At 41.5% G+C, this 21,053-nt stretch overlaps 1 protein-coding gene across 2 annotated transcripts in view; it reads right to left on the bottom strand.

Annotated features, from left to right (window-relative positions):
* Nucleotides 1-21,053, bottom strand: part of CNTNAP5 (contactin associated protein family member 5) — a 967,841-nt gene that overhangs the window by 137,363 nt on the left and 809,425 nt on the right. For both annotated transcript variants that reach the window (XM_062199074.1, XM_062199079.1), the window contains exon 17: nt 12,873-13,091. In XM_062199074.1, the coding sequence (XP_062055058.1) occupies nt 12,873-13,091 (219 nt within the window). The remainder of the gene's footprint in view (nt 1-12,872; nt 13,092-21,053) is intronic.

Here is a 21,053-nt window from a genome sequence, read left to right as displayed (position 1 = left end):
GCCCCTCAGAGACTAATCAGTGTTCTAGGATCAGCTGAAATTCCTAGCCCTACTGTACAAAGATATATGACCTCCCCTTACTCAACAACTTCTGCCTCCCACACTCCCCACTCTTACTCCAGTGCTCCCTGCATGTTGTACCACTTCCAGCTGCCCAGAATGAAAGGGTCTATCCAGACACACGTGTTACATTTATTTGGTATGTCATTTCCCCCCATGCACTTGCTGCACTACTTTTGCTACTCCATCCCTTAAATCACAAACACATATGTACCTGCATCCATCCCCACTCACATTATATTTCACTTATATTTCCATCCACCCAATGCTCGATTCTGTTAATTAGTTTTTTTTAAGATGAATACTACTGAAACTCTTGTTAAGTTTTCAAGCAAAATATCAGAAGCCCTAAGGACAATGAATTTGTTTCCCTGAATTGACAAACCTCAACTGAAGCTGCACCAGAGTCAGCTCCTTTAAGGTGTGACCACTTCATTCATCCATGTTGCCTGGCTGGCCCTTGGACATATTTAATTTTTTTACTATCACTCTTCACTTATTTGTATCTTGACCTGTCAACACTTCATTGAAAAGTTGTAAGAACAACAAAAAAACATGTAGAAGTATTAATAGACAAACTTATAGTCACTTTTTAGAGATTCAAGCTTATCCTGCAAACTCTTGGAGTTTGCCATTAATTCTAAATGCATACATATATGTATCTATATAGCTACATGTATATATATATGTCTATATATCCATATATATTTATATGCATATACATATGTTACAGAGATCAAGCATACCACTTGTATACTAGAAATTGTACACTACACACATTGAATTCTCAATGAGAAGATGTTCTGCATACTCACATTCCATAACTGAGAAAACTTAGCATAGGAGAGACTGTTTTGGTGAGAGACAAGAGGTAGATTTTTCAGGGGCAGAGCCAGGACTAAAACCAGATCTGGTGAACTTTGAGACCTGCACACAGTCCTGCATTCACAAATCCCAGAATGAGCTCTTACAACAGACAATTGGAGCCAAAACCATAACTAAATGATTCTTCTACTTTGTTTCCCTGATCTGATCTCTCACATGGTTTCTTTCATCACACAATAAGCAGGAATGCATTCATCCTTGGCTTGTGAATCATTCTTCTTGACAACCCAGACCATAAGTTGGCTAGAAGTAATTTTGGATGAGACTCTTCAGCTGGTCCTTGGTATCAAGTGGATGCATTATGATGATGTTTCCTTGGATGGAGCATGAATCGACTCTCAAAAACTTCACTACCATCATTCTGAGCCTGTCTCAGAAAAACTCCATGTGTCAGTTCAACAAATGTTCATCACTTTCGGAGAAGCTTCTCGATTCTTTGCACCTGCCTTGAGCTTGGCACAAAAGCTTCTATGTCGCTCATATGTGCCTGCTCTTTCCTATACACACTCAAGCAAAATTCCAGTGCTCAAGAGCTCCTTTCTTGGGGCAAACATTCAGTTTAGAGGTTAAAATGTCACATTGGACACCAACATTCTAATTCCATTCTCAGTTCCAGCTTTCTGCTATTGCACATTTGTGCAGGCAGCTGGTGATGGCTCAAGTGGTTGGGACCCTGTCACCAATATGAGAGATCCAGCTGGAGTTCCCAGTTACTGCTTTGGCCTGGCCCAGCCTCAGCTGTGGAAGACATTTGGGGAGTGAACCAGTCTGTCTCTTTCCTGTCTGCCTCTCAAATAATAATGAACATCTCAGAGGTAAAAATAATGAATTTATTCACTGAACAATGCTGAATGTGCCAAGTCCATATATTTTTTTCAAAAATTAGATCAGAACAGCACTGCTTTCTTTTTTTCCCTCCCACTCTCTCTCCCTCTCCCTCTGTTTCCTGTCCTTCCCACCTCTCCCCCACCACCTTCTTTCTTCCCTGTCCCTGAACTTAGAATGGATCAGTTTGTCTCCTCTGAATTTCTTTGCTTAAAGTCAATAGCCAACTAGGAAAATTTGCCACCCAGATTCCAGAATCAAAGGTAGCAGCAGTTGTAACATATACAATGATTAAAACAAATACACAATCAACCATCTTTTTTCTAAACCCTCCTCCAACAGATCTCAGCCCTCCCTAGAATAGATATTTCTCAGAAACTGAGCCATAGGTTCATTCAGAGAGATAAATAGATGAAATAAAATACTATAGTTATAAACTGCAAGAATTTCTTTACTCATAGTTTCACCTGATACAGAATTATTTTATGGATAAACCCAGAAAACCACAAAATACAAAATGACCCTGGCATCTCTGAAAGGACAGTCAGTAGCAGGTGGAGGTTCAGCCATTCTCACAATCCCGTCATTAACACTGCCTTGACATTTCAATGCATTTATGCTATAATCACCTTGGGGCTCTGTCTTATTACAGCTTCCTTCATGGGAGTGATGGCAGAAAGGCAGAAAGGTTACTAGGGACTTGGCATCAAACACGAGTGGGACTTCTGTTGTCAAAAAAATTAGCTAAAATTTGACATAAAGCAAAAAGCATTGATGACATTTGCCAGAAGAGATACAAGCAGTTTCTTTACAGTATGACAAGTAAGTCTGAAAAGGGCCCACTGAATATTAACTGGCTTGAATTCAACCTAATAACTTTCTTCATCCAAAATTCTCATTCTTGTTAAACTACCTGTACATATGCTTTTGTCCAGATACTCTCTGGTACAACATCTTACATGTTTCCTCTTCAATTGATGAATAACATAAGACACTTGACATGAGTCTATTTTCTATTTGTCTGAGACCCATGGTTTTACCTTTTCTGGAGATTTTAACATATTCTACCAGTATCAATTAAACACATATTATTTTTACTAGAAAATATAAAGCTATGGATAGGCATTAATCTCACAATTTATGATACCTCAGTCAAGTTTAGGAATAACAATCATCATCCTCATCATAACAAAATATGGACATATGTAGAGTACTTTTATTCTTTGGTAAACATGAGGCAAGCTGAGCACCCCATCATTCACATTTTCCTGCTGAGAATGTTGGCATATATATTGGTTAAAGGGCTTTTAGTATTCAGTTTCTTCAAAACTTGTATAAAAATTAAATAGAAACATACACTTATTTGGGAGCAAATATGAATTGAATTATATGCATACATTTTTCATAATATGCATTTTCCATGTGCTTTATGAAGTCTCCTCATGAGGAGGCTTCAAAAAGTTCACGGAGAATGGAATTAAAATATAACCATGAAGGCCCAGCACTGTAGCATAGCGGATAAAGCTGCCGCCTACAGTGCCCACATCCCATATGGGTGCCGGTTCAGTTCCCAGCTGCTCCACTTCTGATCCAGCTCTCTGCTATGGCCTGAAAGGCAGTAGAAGATGGCCCAAGTCTTTGGGCCCCTGCACCTACGTGGGAAACCTGGAAGAAGGTCCAGGCTCCCGGCTCCGGATCGGCACAGCTCCAGCTGTTCTGGCCAATTGGGGAGTGAACCAGCGGGTGGAAGATTCTCTCTCTCTCTCCCTCTCCTTCTCTCTGTGAGTAACTCTTTCAAATAAATAAATAATCTTTAAAAAATATAACCATAAACTATTGAAGCTTATTCTTATGCAAATATTTATTTATCTAATAAAAATCCAATTTATCAGATACATATACATATATGAATTTATATTTGTTTTATGATTTTTTTTCTTTTGTTTGAAAGGAGAGAATCTTGCATCCACTGGTTCACTTCCCAAATAGCCTCACTGGCCAGGGCTGGGCCAGGCCAAAGCCAGGAGCCATGAGCTTCATCCGGGTCTCCCACATGGGTACAGGAACCCAAGCACTTGAGTCATCCTCTGCTGGTTTTCCAGGAGTGTTATCAGGGAGCTGGATCAGAAGTAGAACATTCAGGACTTGAACTGGCATCCATATGGGATGCAAGTGTCACAGACAGGGGCTTAACATGCTATACCACAATGCCAGTCCTGGATTTCTAATTCTTTCTCACAATGTCTTCCAAATTCTGAGGTTTCTGAAACAGTAGAACTCCTCCTACTACTTTTTTAAGAGGATGCTGTACTATGAAATTGTTTTTCTCATTTTTATCTCTTTGTCTATCCTTGCCTCCTTCCTTTTGTGAGTGTGTGATAAATTCATTTCTCTAGAAGAGAGACAGTAGGAAATTAAGAATGGAAATTGTAGGTGCACTGACACCCTAGTTGAGAGGAGAGCAGTCTCACTATTTTAAGCAAACCCAAACTCTCCATTGGAGTGCAGATGGCAGTGACAACACAGTGTTCTGAGGCTCTCATAGGCAGCCTCCATTGTGGGTACCCTGTGCAGGCCCCAAAGCATGGAACTGCAGACTCTCTGCAGCCCTGGAGCATGTTGGCATCACTTATTCTCCCAAAAGCTTGTTTAAGCAATTCACTCTCTGAACCATGATAAGACATCTGCTCCCTACATGCAAAGACTGCAAACAAGTATCAGGCTGCCTTCTAGGGCTGATTTTTCTATTAACTTATTTTCTATTAACTTATTTCCCCAATATGAAGAGTTAAGACTATATTTTGTTCAAGAAATTGCCTTAACTAAAAATAATTAGATGCGATTTTTTCTTCTCTCTCTCTTTCTCTCTCCTTCTCTCTCCCCTTATCTCTCTCTGTAACTCTGTCTTTTAAATAAATAAATATATCATTTTTAAAAAAGTGTCTTGTGAGATATTGACTATCAAGCCCATTAGGCAGGTAGAACAACTGAGGCTCAGGGGAGGCACATGCCTTGCCTGCAATCATAAAGCTACAAGTGTCACAGGTACCATTAGGAATTCTACATTCATTCACTTCCATTCATTTCTTAGGCATTGGTTGAAAACTCACTACCCTAACTAAGCAGAGAACCTGCAGTAGGCCCCGAGGGGGTGAAGATACATGAGACATGACACCTGCCTCCAAGGAAACCACGAGAGGGAAGAGAGGTGGTCATCGGGGTTTCATAATCAACTATGAATGGCTGTGTTGGATTCTTCAACAAGCATGCACTGAGATGGAGTTGGAGCAGAGACTGTTTTCACAAGTCGTCCTTGGGAACAGCACCTATGAACTGAAGGGAAAGGAAGTAAAAACAGATACTGTACTGGCCTAGCACAGCCCCAGAGCTGCTGTAACTGATCAAGGGTGTTTCCCTTTGGGGAAATGCTGCCGTCAGTCATGGAATGTGGATCCCTCTGAGAAGGAAACACCCTCAGTCAACCCTTTCTCTGCAGCTCAGCAGGTCCTGAAGGAGCAGGCAGGTGAAAGCTGACCAACAGGAACACTCCCAGCTATGGCACATTGAGTCCTTCCTTGCAGGTGGACCTGGGCAGCCAATGCTTGTGTCCAGTGTAGATTGCTCAGTCCCTCTACACACAGAAGAGTAGATTGCTCAGTCCCTCTACACACAGAAGACAGGACCTGAGGGACGATCTTTGCTCTTTAGCCTAAGTCTCTGGAGATGGACTTGGAAGTTAAATTAAGACTTCACTCTTCTTACTCCTCTTTGACAAAATTGCCTTCCTGCTGAAGTGGCTTTGAATCCAAGTCCCATTCTCCCAGGATAAGAGGAAACTTGTTAACAGGGTGAGAACAGAGTGGGAATATACCGACAGCACTTTGGGGAAGGTTTTGATATTCTCTCTGCTCAAGAGTGTTCCCACCTCCTTCTCCGACCCTTCTTGTTTATAGCCAGAGTCCAGGAGAAATCCAAATTAGTTTATTAAGCTTTAAGGAGCCTGGGTGAGTTTTCTTCCAGAGAACCAGAACTTCCTTTGTGGCCGCTCAGCACCACCACCCTGTCACTTTAGCTCAGTGGCACCTTGCCTTTGGGAAAGACACAAACAACTTCCTGTAGTCTCCTGTCCCTCTGGAATTTTCAGGGAATACTGTTTCATTTTCCAGAATGATAGGGGTAGTGTGTCTTCTCTAACAATTAGGATTCCAACTCCACATCAACAGTGCTGCCACAATTTTGTTTCCTGAGTTATAAATGTTGACAACTGGAAGTGCTGGGAGAATCAAATCACTGCTTCTAACATATAGTTTCCAAGTGGTGTAACTCTCAGGGCCATTCTCTATGGGATGCATGGGAAAAATGATGTCATATTGTACTTCCCCCTTTAAAAGACGTTTGGAGTGGGTATTAAGGGCATAGCCAGTTAAACAGCCACTTGCACTTGACTGCTCTGCTTCCAGTTCAGCTCCCTGCTAATATGCCTGGGAAAGCAGCTGAAGAAGGCCTATGTACTTAGGTCTCTGCCATCCATGTGAGAGACCCACATGGAGTTCTGGCTTTGGCCCAGCCCTATCTTGGCTTTTGCAGGCATTTGGGAAATGAACCATGGAAAAGAAGACGGCTTTCACTCTATCTCACTCTCTTTGCTTTTCAAATAAATAAATAAATTTGTTAAAAAAATAGACAGAACTGTACCTATGAAATACATGGAATCTGTTCTCTTAATGTTAATATTTTTTGAAAAGAAACAAGAAAGACAGTATCACTCTTGATGCATTTCGCCAATAGAAAAAAAAAAATCCAAGCAAAGAAGAAAAGTCTATTCTGCTTCAATTGCCCATTATCAACCCAACAGAGACCAGTATACGATGAAATGAGCTTCAACTGAGGTAGACAAAGTTGTAAATAAACATTTCAGAAACTTTGCTTGAATATGAGGGAGGCAGAAAACACTATAAGGGGCAATGGGGATGTATTAAAGGCATCCAACTCTCAGCTTCTCCAAGAAGAGACATGATTTTGCTGAATGGGTGATTTTGCTCTTCCCCGCCTTGAATATAAACTAGCACCAATGTTCCTTCAAACAATTTTGGAGCTATAAAGATCTGATTTCAAGAGCAGTAGTGTTAGGAAAGGAAAATTCATGAGGAGCCAGGTGGCCCTTCATCATCTGTTTTCATGGGAGAAGCGCTCACTGAGTGACACTTCCAGGTGTTTATTACATATCAACTGGATGGAGACACTCATGGGACCTGCCTGCTGGAGCCTTCAGGTCTCCTGCTTGTCTCAAAAATAAATCAGAACAATTTCCCACAAATAACTTTTATGGGGAACATTAGAAGTCATATGTTTGATTTTTTTTCCTAAGAAAAAATGGTCAAAATATTATTTGACATTGAAACAATAAACTTACTTGACAAATTAGGCCTGATAATCAGAAATGCATGTAATGTTAAAAAGCATTATTTTTCTGTCTGTGCTTTGCCATTGATGTAATGATAAGTATTGGCCTCCAGATACTATGGCTTTAGGTACTAAATATAGGAGATGATTTTCCAATCACTTTATAATTGTGGAGAGGATATATACCTCCTACTAGGCTATGAGATATATTATGGGATAGCTGTTCGAGTGGAAAGCTCTGTGTCAGGAAAATCCTTCTCAGGAGGGCATGGGCATGGATAAATTCTAAGTCCCTACTATATGGAAAGACTGTGGCAGTGCACCTGTGTGTGTGGCTACCTATGCCATTGACCATGAGTTTGCGAAGTGCAAGAGCACAAAATTCATGTGTGTGCTAAGCCTGTCTGGCTTTGCCACTGGCAGTGCTGAGTTTGATGTGCTTCCCCTGAGATCAGGAATGTCATTTTCCTACCAGCTTGTGAACAGGAGCGGATATTTTTGGTGGTGGTGGCTGATATTTTCAAATTTTATGAGTGATCAAGTTGAGGTAGTGTTTCCCAGCAGATTGAAAGTCTGGAGTAACTTCAGTTTATTTTGATACAAATAGAACAGGTTTGGCTGGGGGTGGGGCTAGGTGGGGGGTGGGCCCATGACAGAAAAAAATAAAAGAAGTAAATAAAGTTTTAAAAATGAGTTTCACGCCAAGACACTCTGTCAAAAAAAAAAAAAAAATGACCCTAAATGAAAGATCTCTGTGAGTGAGATCCCAGTGGAAAGAACAGGTCATCAAAGAAGGAGGTACCTTTCTCTGAAGGGAGGAGAGAACTTCCACTTTGACTATGACCTTGTCTAAATATGATCAGAGTCGGTGAACTCAAAAGGCTTCCATAGCCTTGGCAACTCATGACAAGAGCCTAAGGTGATTACTGATGCCATAAACAAGAGTGTAAACAACAGGAGTCACTGTGCACTTACTCGTCATGTAGGATCTCTGTCCTTAATGTGCTGTACATTGTGATTCAATGCTATAACTAGTACTCAAACAGTATGTTTCACTTTGTGTTTCTATGTGGGTGCAAACAGTTGAAATCTTTACTTAATATATACTAAACTGATCTTCTGTATATAAAGAGAATTGAAAATGAATCTTGATGTGAATGGAAAGGGAGAGGGAGTGGGAGATGGGAGGGTTGTGGGTGGGAGGGAAGTTATGGGGGAGAAAGCCATTGTAATCCATAAGCTGTACTTTGGAAATTTATATGCATTAAATAAAAGTTAAAAAAAAATGAGTTTCACAAGCCCACATCTTCACAAAATTTCCAATGTGTAATTGCAATTTATTTGGAAAGATGCTATGTCAGATCTGCGGAAAAGACCTTAGGCATGAAAATAAATGTAATTGTCACACGTAATATGTACATATAGGTAAAATATCTTTAAGGCTGGAAAGATCATCTATCAGACTTTCTATTTCCATTCTGTGGATCTAGGCGGTATTACACATAGGCTACTGAATTTCCACCAGGGTTCACACAGATCACTTCATTTCACGTTAAACAATGTACAGTGACTCTTGCTTTTCTTTGCCACATCCTCGGATGGACACGATAGCAAGGAGAAGAGGCGATGCTATCAATGGTCTGATGTTGAGAATGGCACATGCTTGCCCCATACATTTCCAAAGCTGTGTGCTGTGAGGTTTCTCCTCTTCTGTTGAGCAAATGTCACCAGTGCAACTACATGGTTGCGCATGTTGCTAATTCACAATCTGACATTGCAACACTGATTCTAGGATTCAAGCACCAAGCATTCTCTCAGGGATCAGCACTTTAACCACTCACAAGCCAATGAGGGGGCAGTGTGGAAGGGGCCTGCTAATCTGTAAGGTGCAGCCTGTGGGTTTGTTATTTATGAGGCACACACACCTGCAGCAGTGGGCATCAGTGAATGCAATGCTCAGTGATGCTCTGTTTTGATGGAACAATCCTTCTGTGACAAAGACATGTCAACAGACATATCCACATTTATATTTAAGTAATGGCTCACTGAGTCTGCCCCAGTAAAAATGTCTATATTAATGACATGTTTTCCTGAATAACAAATATGAGAGTACTTAAAACATTCATGGAAAATGGAATCAAAAGACAAGCTTTTGTAATGCAGCATCCCACATCAGAGTATTGTTTCAAGTCCCTGCTGCTCCACTTCTAATCAAGCTTCCTGCTAATGTGCCTGGGAAAGCAGCAAAAGACTGTCCAGTTGCTTGGGGTCCTGCCACCTCTATGAAATACTAGGATGGAGTTCCAGGCTCCTGGCTTTGGACTGGTCCAGTCATGGCTGTTGGGATCATTTGGGGAATGAACCAGTGGAGGGAAGACCCTTCACTCTACCTCTCTCTCTCTCCCTCTCTGCTTTTCTTAAAAAAAAAATCTTAAAAAGCAATTTGTGCTTATGAGAATGTCTCCAGAAAGTGCATGAAAATGTGCATTAAAAACAAACTATGCACGGATTTCAAAATTTTCTTCTGCCCAAAATAAACTTTTTTTTTTAATTTCCATGTTTCCATTAACTTTTTGAACCCCCCCCCATATAAATACCCAGTGCATCTAAATTTCCTGAAGGCTGAGAGTGCAATTCTTTATTTTAGCTACTATAACTACGAAGAGCTTGTTTGTCTAGGGAGTGATGGAGTGTCACAACATGCAGTGTTGTTGCATCAGCCGCCTTAGCCACCTGACATTTCTAAATCGGCATACCGCTAAATACTGAACAATAAAATTCAAACCAACAGACTAAAATGACCTCCAGCAGCATTTGCTCTTCCTCAAGTACATTAGGCCAAATTCAATGAAGCAGAGCAACATCCGAGGCGAGATGTATTGGAGAGAAGTGTAATAAACGCAGGTGCTCTTGTCACTGATGACTTTGGCCCCAGCCCCAGCAAGACACCTCCTCCAGACCCACTGACATTCTCTGACAGCTCACTGCGCTTGTTCTCGATTTCCCTGATGCATCTGGAGGTGAAAGCCTACCAGGAAACACAGCTGCATCCTCTCCCTTTTGATTTGCACAAAGTTTATCACAAAATCAGTCCATATGATAATTTCAGAGCCACATGAAATTTGCATGAGAGGGTAAAAAAAAAAAAACTTTTCCATCTTTAAACTCACCTTTTAACCAGAAAGATTCATAAATACTGTCTGGAGATAAATTCAACTTTGCTATGTTATATAATTTATGAAAATTACAAAATACTTGAATTGATTCCACCAAAAAGATATTAAATCTTGATAACGACCAAGCTTCCTCAGAGAAATAAAATGTGATGCTTAAATAGGATTAAAACAGCACTATAAATTCTAAAAAATATTTTTAACAGTAAATCATATCACTTACATGGGTTATTAATTAAGCAAATGACTTGCAATCATGAAATGTTTTTAATCACTTAAATCTTAGCTTCTGGATAAGAAAAAATATGACATATGAAGAGAGTAGTACGGTTCATGTTGAGGAGAAAGATTATGACATCATCACATGCTGTCACTTCTTTTCTTTCAGCTGATACATTTTGCTTGCTTTTTCTAATTTTATTCCTCTATTTGAGAGGGAACAGGAGGAAGGGAGGGAGGGAGAGAGAGAGAGAGCGAGAGAGAGAGTGCGCTCTGTCATCTACTGTTTCACCTCTCAAATGCACAAAATGGCAGAAGCTGAACAGATTCAAAGCTGGGAGCAGGGAATGCAACCCAAGTCTCCCACATGGGAGGCAGAGACCTAATCACTTGAACCTTCAATGCTGCCTCCCAGAGTCTGCATCAGCAGGAAGGTAGAGTCAGGATCCGAAGCTTGGAATTGAACCCAGGCACTCTAACGTAGGATGCAGGTGTCTTAACTGCTAGACTGACCGGCCACTGCAGCTGGTGTGGTTTTAGTCACTACTTAGCTCAGAGTTAATAGTCGCACAAATTTAAATTTAAAAGAAGAAGGTAAAAAAAAAAAAAGGCACACCATATGATACAGCAGGTGACAGCTTAAGTACTTCGGTCTCTAACACCCACTTGGGTAACTTGGCTCCTGGTTTCAGCTTGGCCCAGGCTCAGCTCATGTAGGCATGAATTAGCAGATAGGAGATTTCTCTGTGTCATTCATCATTCTCTGTCTCTTCAAATAAATAAAATACTAAAGGAAAAGGAAATGTTCATTGAGTGTCGATGGCAATTTACTACTAGCGGTAAAGCTATGTAGCGCAGAAATTGGTAAGAAAATAAACATGTAGACAAATAAAGAAAGACACTGAAATCTAGGTAGACTAGCAAACTGTCACTTATTTACATCCCTGTGCTCAGCACCTGAGCTTCAAGTTTTAGGTGAGAGCATACTCTTGGCTCTGACAGTTTACAGCATTCTGACTTGAAAGCTCTATTTTGCATTGTAAAGTGTGACAAGTCCTTCTCCCCGACTTCAAGAAATCCTTTCTTGATTACAACTCTACAGCTGACCCCATAAGAGATGTCTTCACAAAGTTCATGAGAACTGCACATTATGAAAAAAACACTTCAGAGTTTTCAAATTTGTGCACCAGAATAAACATATCTTCTAAATGCATTTCCCACGGGCTTTTTGAGGTCCCCTCAAAATGTATCCAGGAAACTACCTGGACTAAGGAGGTTGAAATTTTCTCTCTCTCTCTCTCCTCTCTCTCTCTCCCTCTCTCTCTCTCCTCTCTCTTTCCCCCACCTCTATCCTTTCTCTCCCCCTACACAAACACTCCCTCATGCTTAACAAAAGGCAGTAATTATGAGAAGAGAAATGAAGTGTAAATCTTATTGGAGTGAAGGCTCAAGCACTGCAGAGAGAACGCTTATCCCAAACCCCTGCCTTCTTCTGTGTTACACACACACACACACACACAGAAACACACCAACAGCTTCTCTAAAACCAGTGTCTCTCTCAATCCACCTGTCACTTCTCCTCATCCAACACGGTGCCTGATCTGTTTTAGCAGCTCAATGACTTTATGGAATGAAGAAGGACTCAGGATTGTATCCGAATCCTTCCAGTCCCACTACCATCAGTGGCTGCGAGTTCCCATGAACAAGGTGTCACAGACTGACTCCCAGTCTCATGGAAGGAACGGGCAGCAGAGACACATTTGCCCAGGGGCCAGGGCTGCTTTTCCACACCAGGGAAGTCAACTAAGCCAGTCAACTAAGCGGGGTGGTTTTGGGAAGCATCTCAGAAGTTCTAGTGTAAAGAGGAATAATTCCTCCATATTACAGTGAATGGACTCCCTTCGAGATGGCTCAGCTATTCCATCAGGCTGTTATCAATGATTATCAGCAGTCAGGAATCACTGGGAAAACAGCCTACTCACTTGGGTTCTCCACCTCTTGGGCATGAAGAGTGGAGACATCCTTTTCCTAAGAGTAGCTATTTATTTTAATGATGAAGATCCACAGCAGTGCCCAAACATCTGAAGATAATGTTCACAAGGAGGAAAAACATAAAAAGAGCTTGAGATCAACTGAAATCAGCTGAGGTGAATGAAAGAATTGGTAGAATTATATTTATGGTTATAAGTGATTTATGACATATTTCAACCAGTCCCCAGGTCTGAAATAAAAGGGTACTTTCCCTTGTACCCACACTGTGGTCTTGTAGGGTTATTTGCAGAAAGGGCGCCTTAAGATGTCTCCTACCTACAAACAACTGGCTGTTGAGCTGCAGTCGGAAGTGGCCCTCCTCTGTGTTCTCCCTGGAGCTCCTGGGGAGGTTGTCCACCTGCAGTGAGGTCTCCTTGAGGTTCCTCTCAGCCCGGACGTAGTGCCACTGGTTGTCGTTCAGAATAGAAGGAGACTGGACGATGAGCTCAATGGGGCCATTCCCAACATCAATGGCAAAGGTGATCTCAGAAGAAGCTGAAATCAAAAAAGGGAAACAGGAAGAAGGAGGAAGGGAGTCACCAGTGTGTTGAAGACACAAGCATTTCCTGAATGGGTGGGTGCATATCAATGTAGCAGGGAACTTCCCACAAAATCCCTGCCGCATTGAAATCACCACTAACCAGTAACAGCCAATGGACAGGTAACTAGCTCTCCAATTGGTTCTTACTGCTCAAATTCAGGAAGCAGGATAGGGACCTGAGACAGAACTACTCAGAGTCTGGGTGTTTTGGGTCTACTCTGTCTGCAGCTATCTTGAATATCTTTAGTCCAGAGGCCAGCTAGACAGCTCCATTCCTGAAAGGAAGAGACTCAATGTCCTGGGAGATTCAGTGCCCTCCTCTAAGGTATCTCATAAATACACATGTTAACAAGCATTCATGCCATTTATGTGAATAACAGGAATAAAAATGTAGCTCAGAAAGTTCAATTGTCTTATCTAAGGTGCAAGTGGCAGTACTAAAAATCAAATCCAAGACTCTTGCCTTCACCCTGGAATCCTATCATAGCTGACTGACTATAATAATTAATCTGTGTATCAGAGAAGCCAGGTGGCAGTTGGACAGGAGGAGTAACGCTGATGATGAGGCATGATGATGATGGTGGTGGTCATGAGGGTGGTGGCAGTGGTGGAGATAGTAGATAGTGATGGTGGTGATGTGGTAGGTAGTGACAGTGATGACAGTGGTAACCATGATGGTGGAGACAGGGACACAATCATCAAGAGAGAGAGATGGAAGAGGCAGCACAGTGGGTACAATGACTTCTATGCCAGACACTATGCTAAATACTGACAGTGGATTCTCTTATTTTAATCCTCAAAATGGTCCTATGAGAAAATAATCATTATCCCTATTTTATAAGTGAGAAAACTCGAGTCTAGGGAAATAGTTTGTTCAAAATTTCCCATATCCTAAGTCCAAAGGCATAGCTCTTCACCGTTTTGCTCCCTTACAGTATCTGTTAACTTACAGGTTCCATTATCACACGAGAGTGTTCAAAATGTGAAAGAAGTGGTGAGTTAATTACCCATTGTGGCTGGCAAGTCAGTCACCCATGAGTAACCAGAGACAGACCTTCCTTCCCCTCTAAGCACCTTGTGATGTTCCCCTCCTTCCTCTCCCCCAGTCAGCAAATGGGTATTTGGCTTACTAAGTCATCAACCACAGGACCTAAAGTATCAGAGATGTCAGCCCAAGCATCACCCTGGACTCCTCCTTCCCTGCCTTTACAACCTGTCAGAAGCCAGTCTCCAGGTAGAAAACCTCCATATGCAGGGTTCCAAGGAACTCTGAGAGCTTGAATCACTTCCCTTGCTGGTGAACCCTGACCCTAAGGAGAAGCTGTGAGATAAGTGCTGAAAAACATGGAATGTGAATCCTGGAGCCATTGTGAGTTAAGACACATTTTAAAAATCTCACCATGCCTCAGTTTTCTCATCTATAAACTGGGAATACAAACAGTACTTCATCATCAGGTTGTTTATACATTAGTTCTGATAAAGTTCTTAGAACTCTGCCTCACAGGTAGTATATGTGTTCAATGAGTCATAGCTATTGTTATTATCATGCCACATGGTTTGCTATCCCAGTTACACTGGCTTTGGCTTACAAACTCTGCAGTAAAGGGAATGCATTGGGGGACAAACCACTAAAGGACTAAATAAGAGTGACAGTGGCCCTTTGAGTTGGGCCACGTTTCTTATTCGGACCACCAATAGAATCTTGCAGCCAAACACTGCAATATGACTGATGCTACATTTATTTCTCCCTATGGAAAGCAGGGAACAATTAGTGAGACTCTGGGAGGGGAACATTCAAGGTTTTGCTAAAAGGCTTTCTTCAAAGCAGCATAGATACCCTGGTGTCTGGCGATTTGTTTACTGTCTCCCCCACAAGTCTGCAGACTCTACACAAACAGGTTCACTTATTATACACCCAGCACCTGTTACTGTCCCTTCTATATAGGAAGCTCTCACTCATCCAAGCTTTTGTTTGATGAAATATTGTCATACAGCACATATGAAATGTAATTGTGCAATTTGCTTTAGATATTTTCAGATGTATACAAAGATATGAACTTGGTTGGAAATTCTTTTTAACTTATTATTTAAATTTATTCAAGTAAGTTTTAAAGACTTTAACATTTAATGTCTTTTCCTTCCTCCTAGAATTAAAGGGGAATCAGTGAAATTCAATAATATAAGGGTTCTTCAAATTATTCATGGAAAATAGAATTAACAGATATTTTTTATTTTTATGCAAAGGTATTTTAAATCCATGCATAGTTTTTTCATAATATAAATTTTCTATGAGCATTTCTAAGATATCTCATAAGCACTTCATATGTGTTGAGTGCCTACTGTGAACTGTGTACTTTTCATGAATGAACATAAACATTTTTCATGAATCAACCCACTGATGCCTCATTACAACTTTCTGAGACAGGTACTATTTTACAAATGAGAGACTCAAGGTAGAGGAAACTTAACAAGCTCCAGTGGGGAGGGGATGGAGTTAGAATTTAAACTCAGGTACTGTGTCTCCAGAGCTCATTTTTAATTGTTCAGTAAATGCAGAGTCATTTTCTTATTTTTCGAATTTATTTATTTATTCTAGAGACAGGAAGGGACAGGGAGCTCCCATTTGCTGGTCCCCTATCCAAATGACCATATCAACTGGTCTGGGCAAGGCCAGAGTTAGGAGTGTCATCCAGGCCTTCCAGGCAGGTGGCAGGGACCTATCACTGGAGTCATCATCTGCTGTGTTCCAGGTTGTACATTAGCAGGAAGCTGGAATCAGAAGTGGAGCCAGGTCTCAAATCCACTGAGTGTAATAGAGGGTGTGGCATTTTAGCTAGTGTTTTCACAGCCTGTACAGAAAACACCTACCCAAAACTCACTGTGTAAACAGCTCTTCCTGTGACAAATTCTTGACACCAGTGTAGTGTCCCTGGGCAAAGATAGAATATATAATATGAATGCCTGGAAATAAGTGAATGGAAAAGCTGAGTGAATGAATGACATATCCAACAAGGGCTGGTGACTTTGTGGTGAGGCATGTGAGGCAAATATAAGCCAGATCCCATCTACTGGGGAGGCAGACATAGCCCAATGGTTATGGACAGGGAGGCAGGAGGCTCTGTGAAAGCAGCAGGTTGGTCTTGAGATCATCACCAGGCCTCCCCTTCTCCCAAGTACTTGACGAATACCTTCTCTGTAGCTATTGCTTCATGGATCAAGATAAAGCTGAGGAGTCAACTTAGCCTTCAGTGTTTTAGGTTTTGGAGCCAGCACCATGTTGTAGCAGGTAAAGCCGCCACTAATGGCACTGTTCCACTTCCGGTCCATCTCCCTGCTAATGCACGTGGTAAAGCAGCAGAAGATGACCCAAGTACTTGGGCCCTGCATCCATATGGGAAACCCAGAGGAAGCTCCTGGCTCCTGGTTTCAGGCTTCAGATTAGCTCAGCACTGGCTGTTGTGGCCATTTAGGGGGTGAACCAGTGGATGGAATATATCTCTTTCTCTCTCTCTCTCTCTCTCTCTCTCTCTCTCTCTCTCTCTCTGCCTCTGCTTCTCTCTAACCCTGCCTTACAAATAAATAAATAAATAAATCATAGAAAATGTTTCATATTTTGCTTTTTTTAATGAATGGATTTCATCTTATTAGAGCAAAGTCCTAGGCTGGGGTATGAGAATTCAGAGATGAATGAAGCAAAAGCAGCTCACAGTTTGATTTTGAGAAGACTGACCAAGGAAAAGCAGGTTGTCACACTGCTAACAGAGTGTCTACCAGGCACTCCTAGAAGATGAGAAGGAACCTTCTAAGGAAAGGCTCCTGGATAATGTTCCTCAATGGCCCTGGCAAGAAGAGTAAACCATCATACCTATGGGGGAACACGCTCCATGCCGCCTCAGCGCTGCTTCCAGTACTCAGCCCTGAGCTCTAGGAAAAGCACACAAAATTTACATTTGTGTGTCTTCAACATCAACCCCAGATCAGCATGGAAAAATCTCTGGGCCCAGTGAGTGAATAGAGTTCCAAGGTCTGGGACAGACATTTGGCTCAGCAGTTAAAATGCCAGTTAGATTGCCCACATCTCACATGGGAGTGCCCAGGGTTTGAGTCCTTCTGCCTCCGAACCTAGCTTCCTGCTAGCGCACACTCTAGGATGCAGAAGTGATGTCTCAAGTACTCGGCTCCCTGCTACCCACATGGGAGATCCAGATTGAGTTCCAACCTCCTGCTTTTGGCCTGGACCAGTCCTGGATATTGTGGTCATTTGGGGAGTGAATCAGCGAGTAGAAGATCCTGTTCTGTGTCTGTCTCTTTATCTATCTCTGCCATTCAAATAAATAAACCTAAATGATTAATCTAAAGAAAAAGAGTGTCAAAGACTACATATAGCAAATTAACCTCTCTGACCTTCCATGTGTTCATCTGTAAAATGAGATATATAAACTAAATGAAATATCATTACACTTTTTTATGGATATGGATTCTTCAAGGATCAAATGGTAACTATGGCTTCTATTTCCAGAAGGAAAAACAGTCCTGCACAAAACTGGAGGAGCTTCCCGAATGCCCTATGCCTGTTCACCTGGAAAAAATAATACTATGGCCTCTTGAATCTTCACTTTTTTGATTCCTGAGGCAACACTGCAAAGCAGAATAGGAAGTCATTCCAGGTAGCAGAGAGGTCTGACTGAACCTGGATTCCAGCCCTTCCCAGGCTGTGAACTTGGGCTCATCACTTGCACACTTGAAGATGAGTTGAGCACTGAGAATCATATTGCATATAGAATAGTCACAGGATTGTTTGAAAACAAGAAGGGAAAATAAACATGAGGAATTTAATGCAGAGTCTAATCAACCTAATCACTCAGTAACTCAGCAAAAATGTACTTATAATTAGCATTAATTTTCACTATTCTCTGAGGTTCTGACAATATCTTCAGGTTAATATCATATTTAGTAATATCCTGAATATGATACCTCTGAAATCCAAAAATTAAATCTCCCTCTCCCTCTCTCTCTCTCTCTATATATATATATATATATAGAGAGAGAGAGAGAGAGAGAGATAAACATATATATTTCACCAAACAACTCAGGAAATGTCTGTTTTTGTCTCTGCCTAATTCATGTTGAGATGGATTAAAGAGCCCATTTGCACTAATATTATTAGGAAGCAGCCAGGACATTAGAATAAGAAATGGAAAGATTAAATCTCAATCACTTAAAGAATAGGATAATGATATATCCTGTTTTAGCTCACAAATAGTACTAGGATTATAACTGTACTTAAAAACTAGTAACTTTCATGTACTAAAAAAATGAATAACTACTTTCTAGTTACCCAAACCTTCAGTAAATTGCAACTTTTCCTCATGACTGCCACCATCTTTCTGACTAAATCTAAAGTCTGTTTGGAAACCTACCCCCTTTTTAAAAAAAAAAAAAAAAGAATTATTTTGTTTCTTTGAAAGACAGAGTTACAGAGAGAGGTAGAGTCAGAGAGAGAGATGTCGTCCATCCACTGGTTCACTCCCCAGAGGGCCGTAACGGCCGGAGCTGCGCTGATCTGAAGCCAGGAGCCAGGAGCTTCTTCGAGGTCTTCCAGGTGGGTGAAGGGGCCCAAGGACTTGGGCCATCTTCTACTGCTATCCCAGGCCATAGCAGAGAGCTGGATCAGAAGAGCAGCAGCCGGAACTAGAACCAGCACCCACATGGGATGCTGGTGCTTTAGGCCGGGGCTTTAACCCACTGCACCACAGCACTGGCCCTGGAAACTCCCCTTCTTTAACTTCTCATTTGGGTTTTAGAGAAAGCCAGCCCATTCCCAAGCACTGAGGTGGCCCTGACAGGAATCCATCTGCAATCTTTACCCTCCTGGCCATTGATTCACAGGGGCTCAGGTGATTTGTTTATCAGAGAGTTGGTTGGGAAATCATCCGGGAAAGAGGTGATTCTTCATCTATGGCTATAGCTCTCCCACAAGCAAGGGCTAGCCTTGGACTAAAGAAGCACTTAAGATGTCAGAACAGAGCTGGCCCCATGGCTCACTTGGCTAATCCTCCGCCTGCAGCGCCGGTCCCGGTCGGGGCACCGGATTCTATCCCAGTTGCTCCTCTTCCAGGCCAGCTCTTTGCTGTGGCCCGGGAAGGCAGTGGAGGATGGCCCAAGTCCTTGGGCCCTGCACCCGCATGGGAGACCAGGAGAGGCACCTGGCTCCTGGCTTCGGATCAGCACAAGCGCTCCTGCCACAGCGGCCATTGGGGGGTGAACCAACAGAAAAGGAAGACCTTTCTCTCTGCCTCTCTCTCTTACTATCCACTCTGCCTGTAAAAAAAATAAAATAAAAAAATAGCAAAAGAAAAAACGCTTAGGCCACCGATAATGTTGCTTAACTTCTAAACCCATCCAGCCCATGTCCTCCGGATTTAGCCACCTGCCTCAGCAACTACATATTCCTATCATCCTGTCTGGCAGTTCAGATTGGGTTTTTTTGTTACTAGCAGTCAAACATATCATATTGCACAAGTAAGTACTGCAGGGGTATCCAGAGGATCTCACAGATCAACACCGAAGAGCCAAAATCTAACTCCACACTGGGTTCTATGTATAACTAAGATGTTCCCACTGTGCCATACTGACTTGAGATACCAGTGACTGCACAGCCATTGTCCAAATAGTCTTTTTTTCTTTCACAGTCCCATCTAAAATACTGATACTTGAGTAAAGAGTGAAGTGTCTTCCTCTTCATAGACCACAGACTAATCGCAAAGAGTCACAATTCAAATGCCATCCTTAGAAGTGATCCAGAAGGGAATGGGCTGAAAATTTCATGGAAACCTGCTGTTTCCTGCCAACAATTTGGATAGATCAACCTTGGAAGCTGCTGCTCAGATAGTTATAGGGAGCACCCTTGGGAATGGGAGTGAAATCTATTCTGAGCCACTGCATCTGGTAAAAGGCCATTTCCTCCCCAAGTAGCTGCTCTGTAGAGATTTCTTGCAATGAATGCTTTAGGGTACAAATCCCATCTGCCTAAAATGCAAACTACAAATGTAGCTTTATTTCTAAAAAGTCAGAAATACAAAATTTTCCTCCAATTTGGGCATGTTCCTTTTTAAATATTAATAATGAAAAAGGGAAAATACAAATTTTGGCACCTGTAATTTTTTTTTTAATATAGAAAATCTTGTTGATTTGAAAAAAAGCTTTCACCACTTTGGTGATAATTTATACACCAAACAATGGCATCCATGGATTTTAATTTATTGTTAAATGTAATACCAACTTACATCAAAAACACCTTTTTTTTTTTTTTGTACAAGCCAAAGGGCAAAATGCAGTATGACAAAGTACAAACAAATTGTACATTGATATGTAATTAACACTAAATCATCACTCATTACCTTGTGATAATATAGCGTGACATTCGCCACTGCTTTAATGAATCAAAAAGCCGTGGGGCCTGACTTTTATTAAATGTACATTGAGATTATTATATCCGTATTATGAAATGGTTGGCACTGAACTCCACAGTTTTAGAGCCTGGCCAAGTTAAGTATGAGGGATCTTATTTCACACCAAAACCACAAGAGCTTCCTCCCATAAATAGTCTACATCCTTGGAGTAAAAGGAGGTGAAACTACCAATTATGAAGATATCCTTCCGTGTATGTGTCGTGCTGTAACTGCAAAAGGAACCCTTAGCTGCATCCTGATTTGCTGGCTACTTATACAAATGCCTCCACCACCTCCTGCAGCAGAGCTGATGTCTCCCTTTCTGGAACTCTCACATTCCAGTGTTTGCTGCTCAGACCCTACTTTCAAGGACATTTCATGCTTTCAGTCACATCATTATTCTGGCATGGTCAACTGCTTCAATCCAAAAATAGAAAATATCCAGTTATACCAGAGACATAGAAC

This window comes from Lepus europaeus, chromosome 1 (assembly GCF_033115175.1).
Source record: "Lepus europaeus isolate LE1 chromosome 1, mLepTim1.pri, whole genome shotgun sequence".
Classification (NCBI taxonomy): Eukaryota; Metazoa; Chordata; class Mammalia; order Lagomorpha; family Leporidae; genus Lepus; species Lepus europaeus.
Note: the sequence above shows the minus strand (reverse complement) of the source record. Positions and strands in the feature narration are given on the sequence as shown.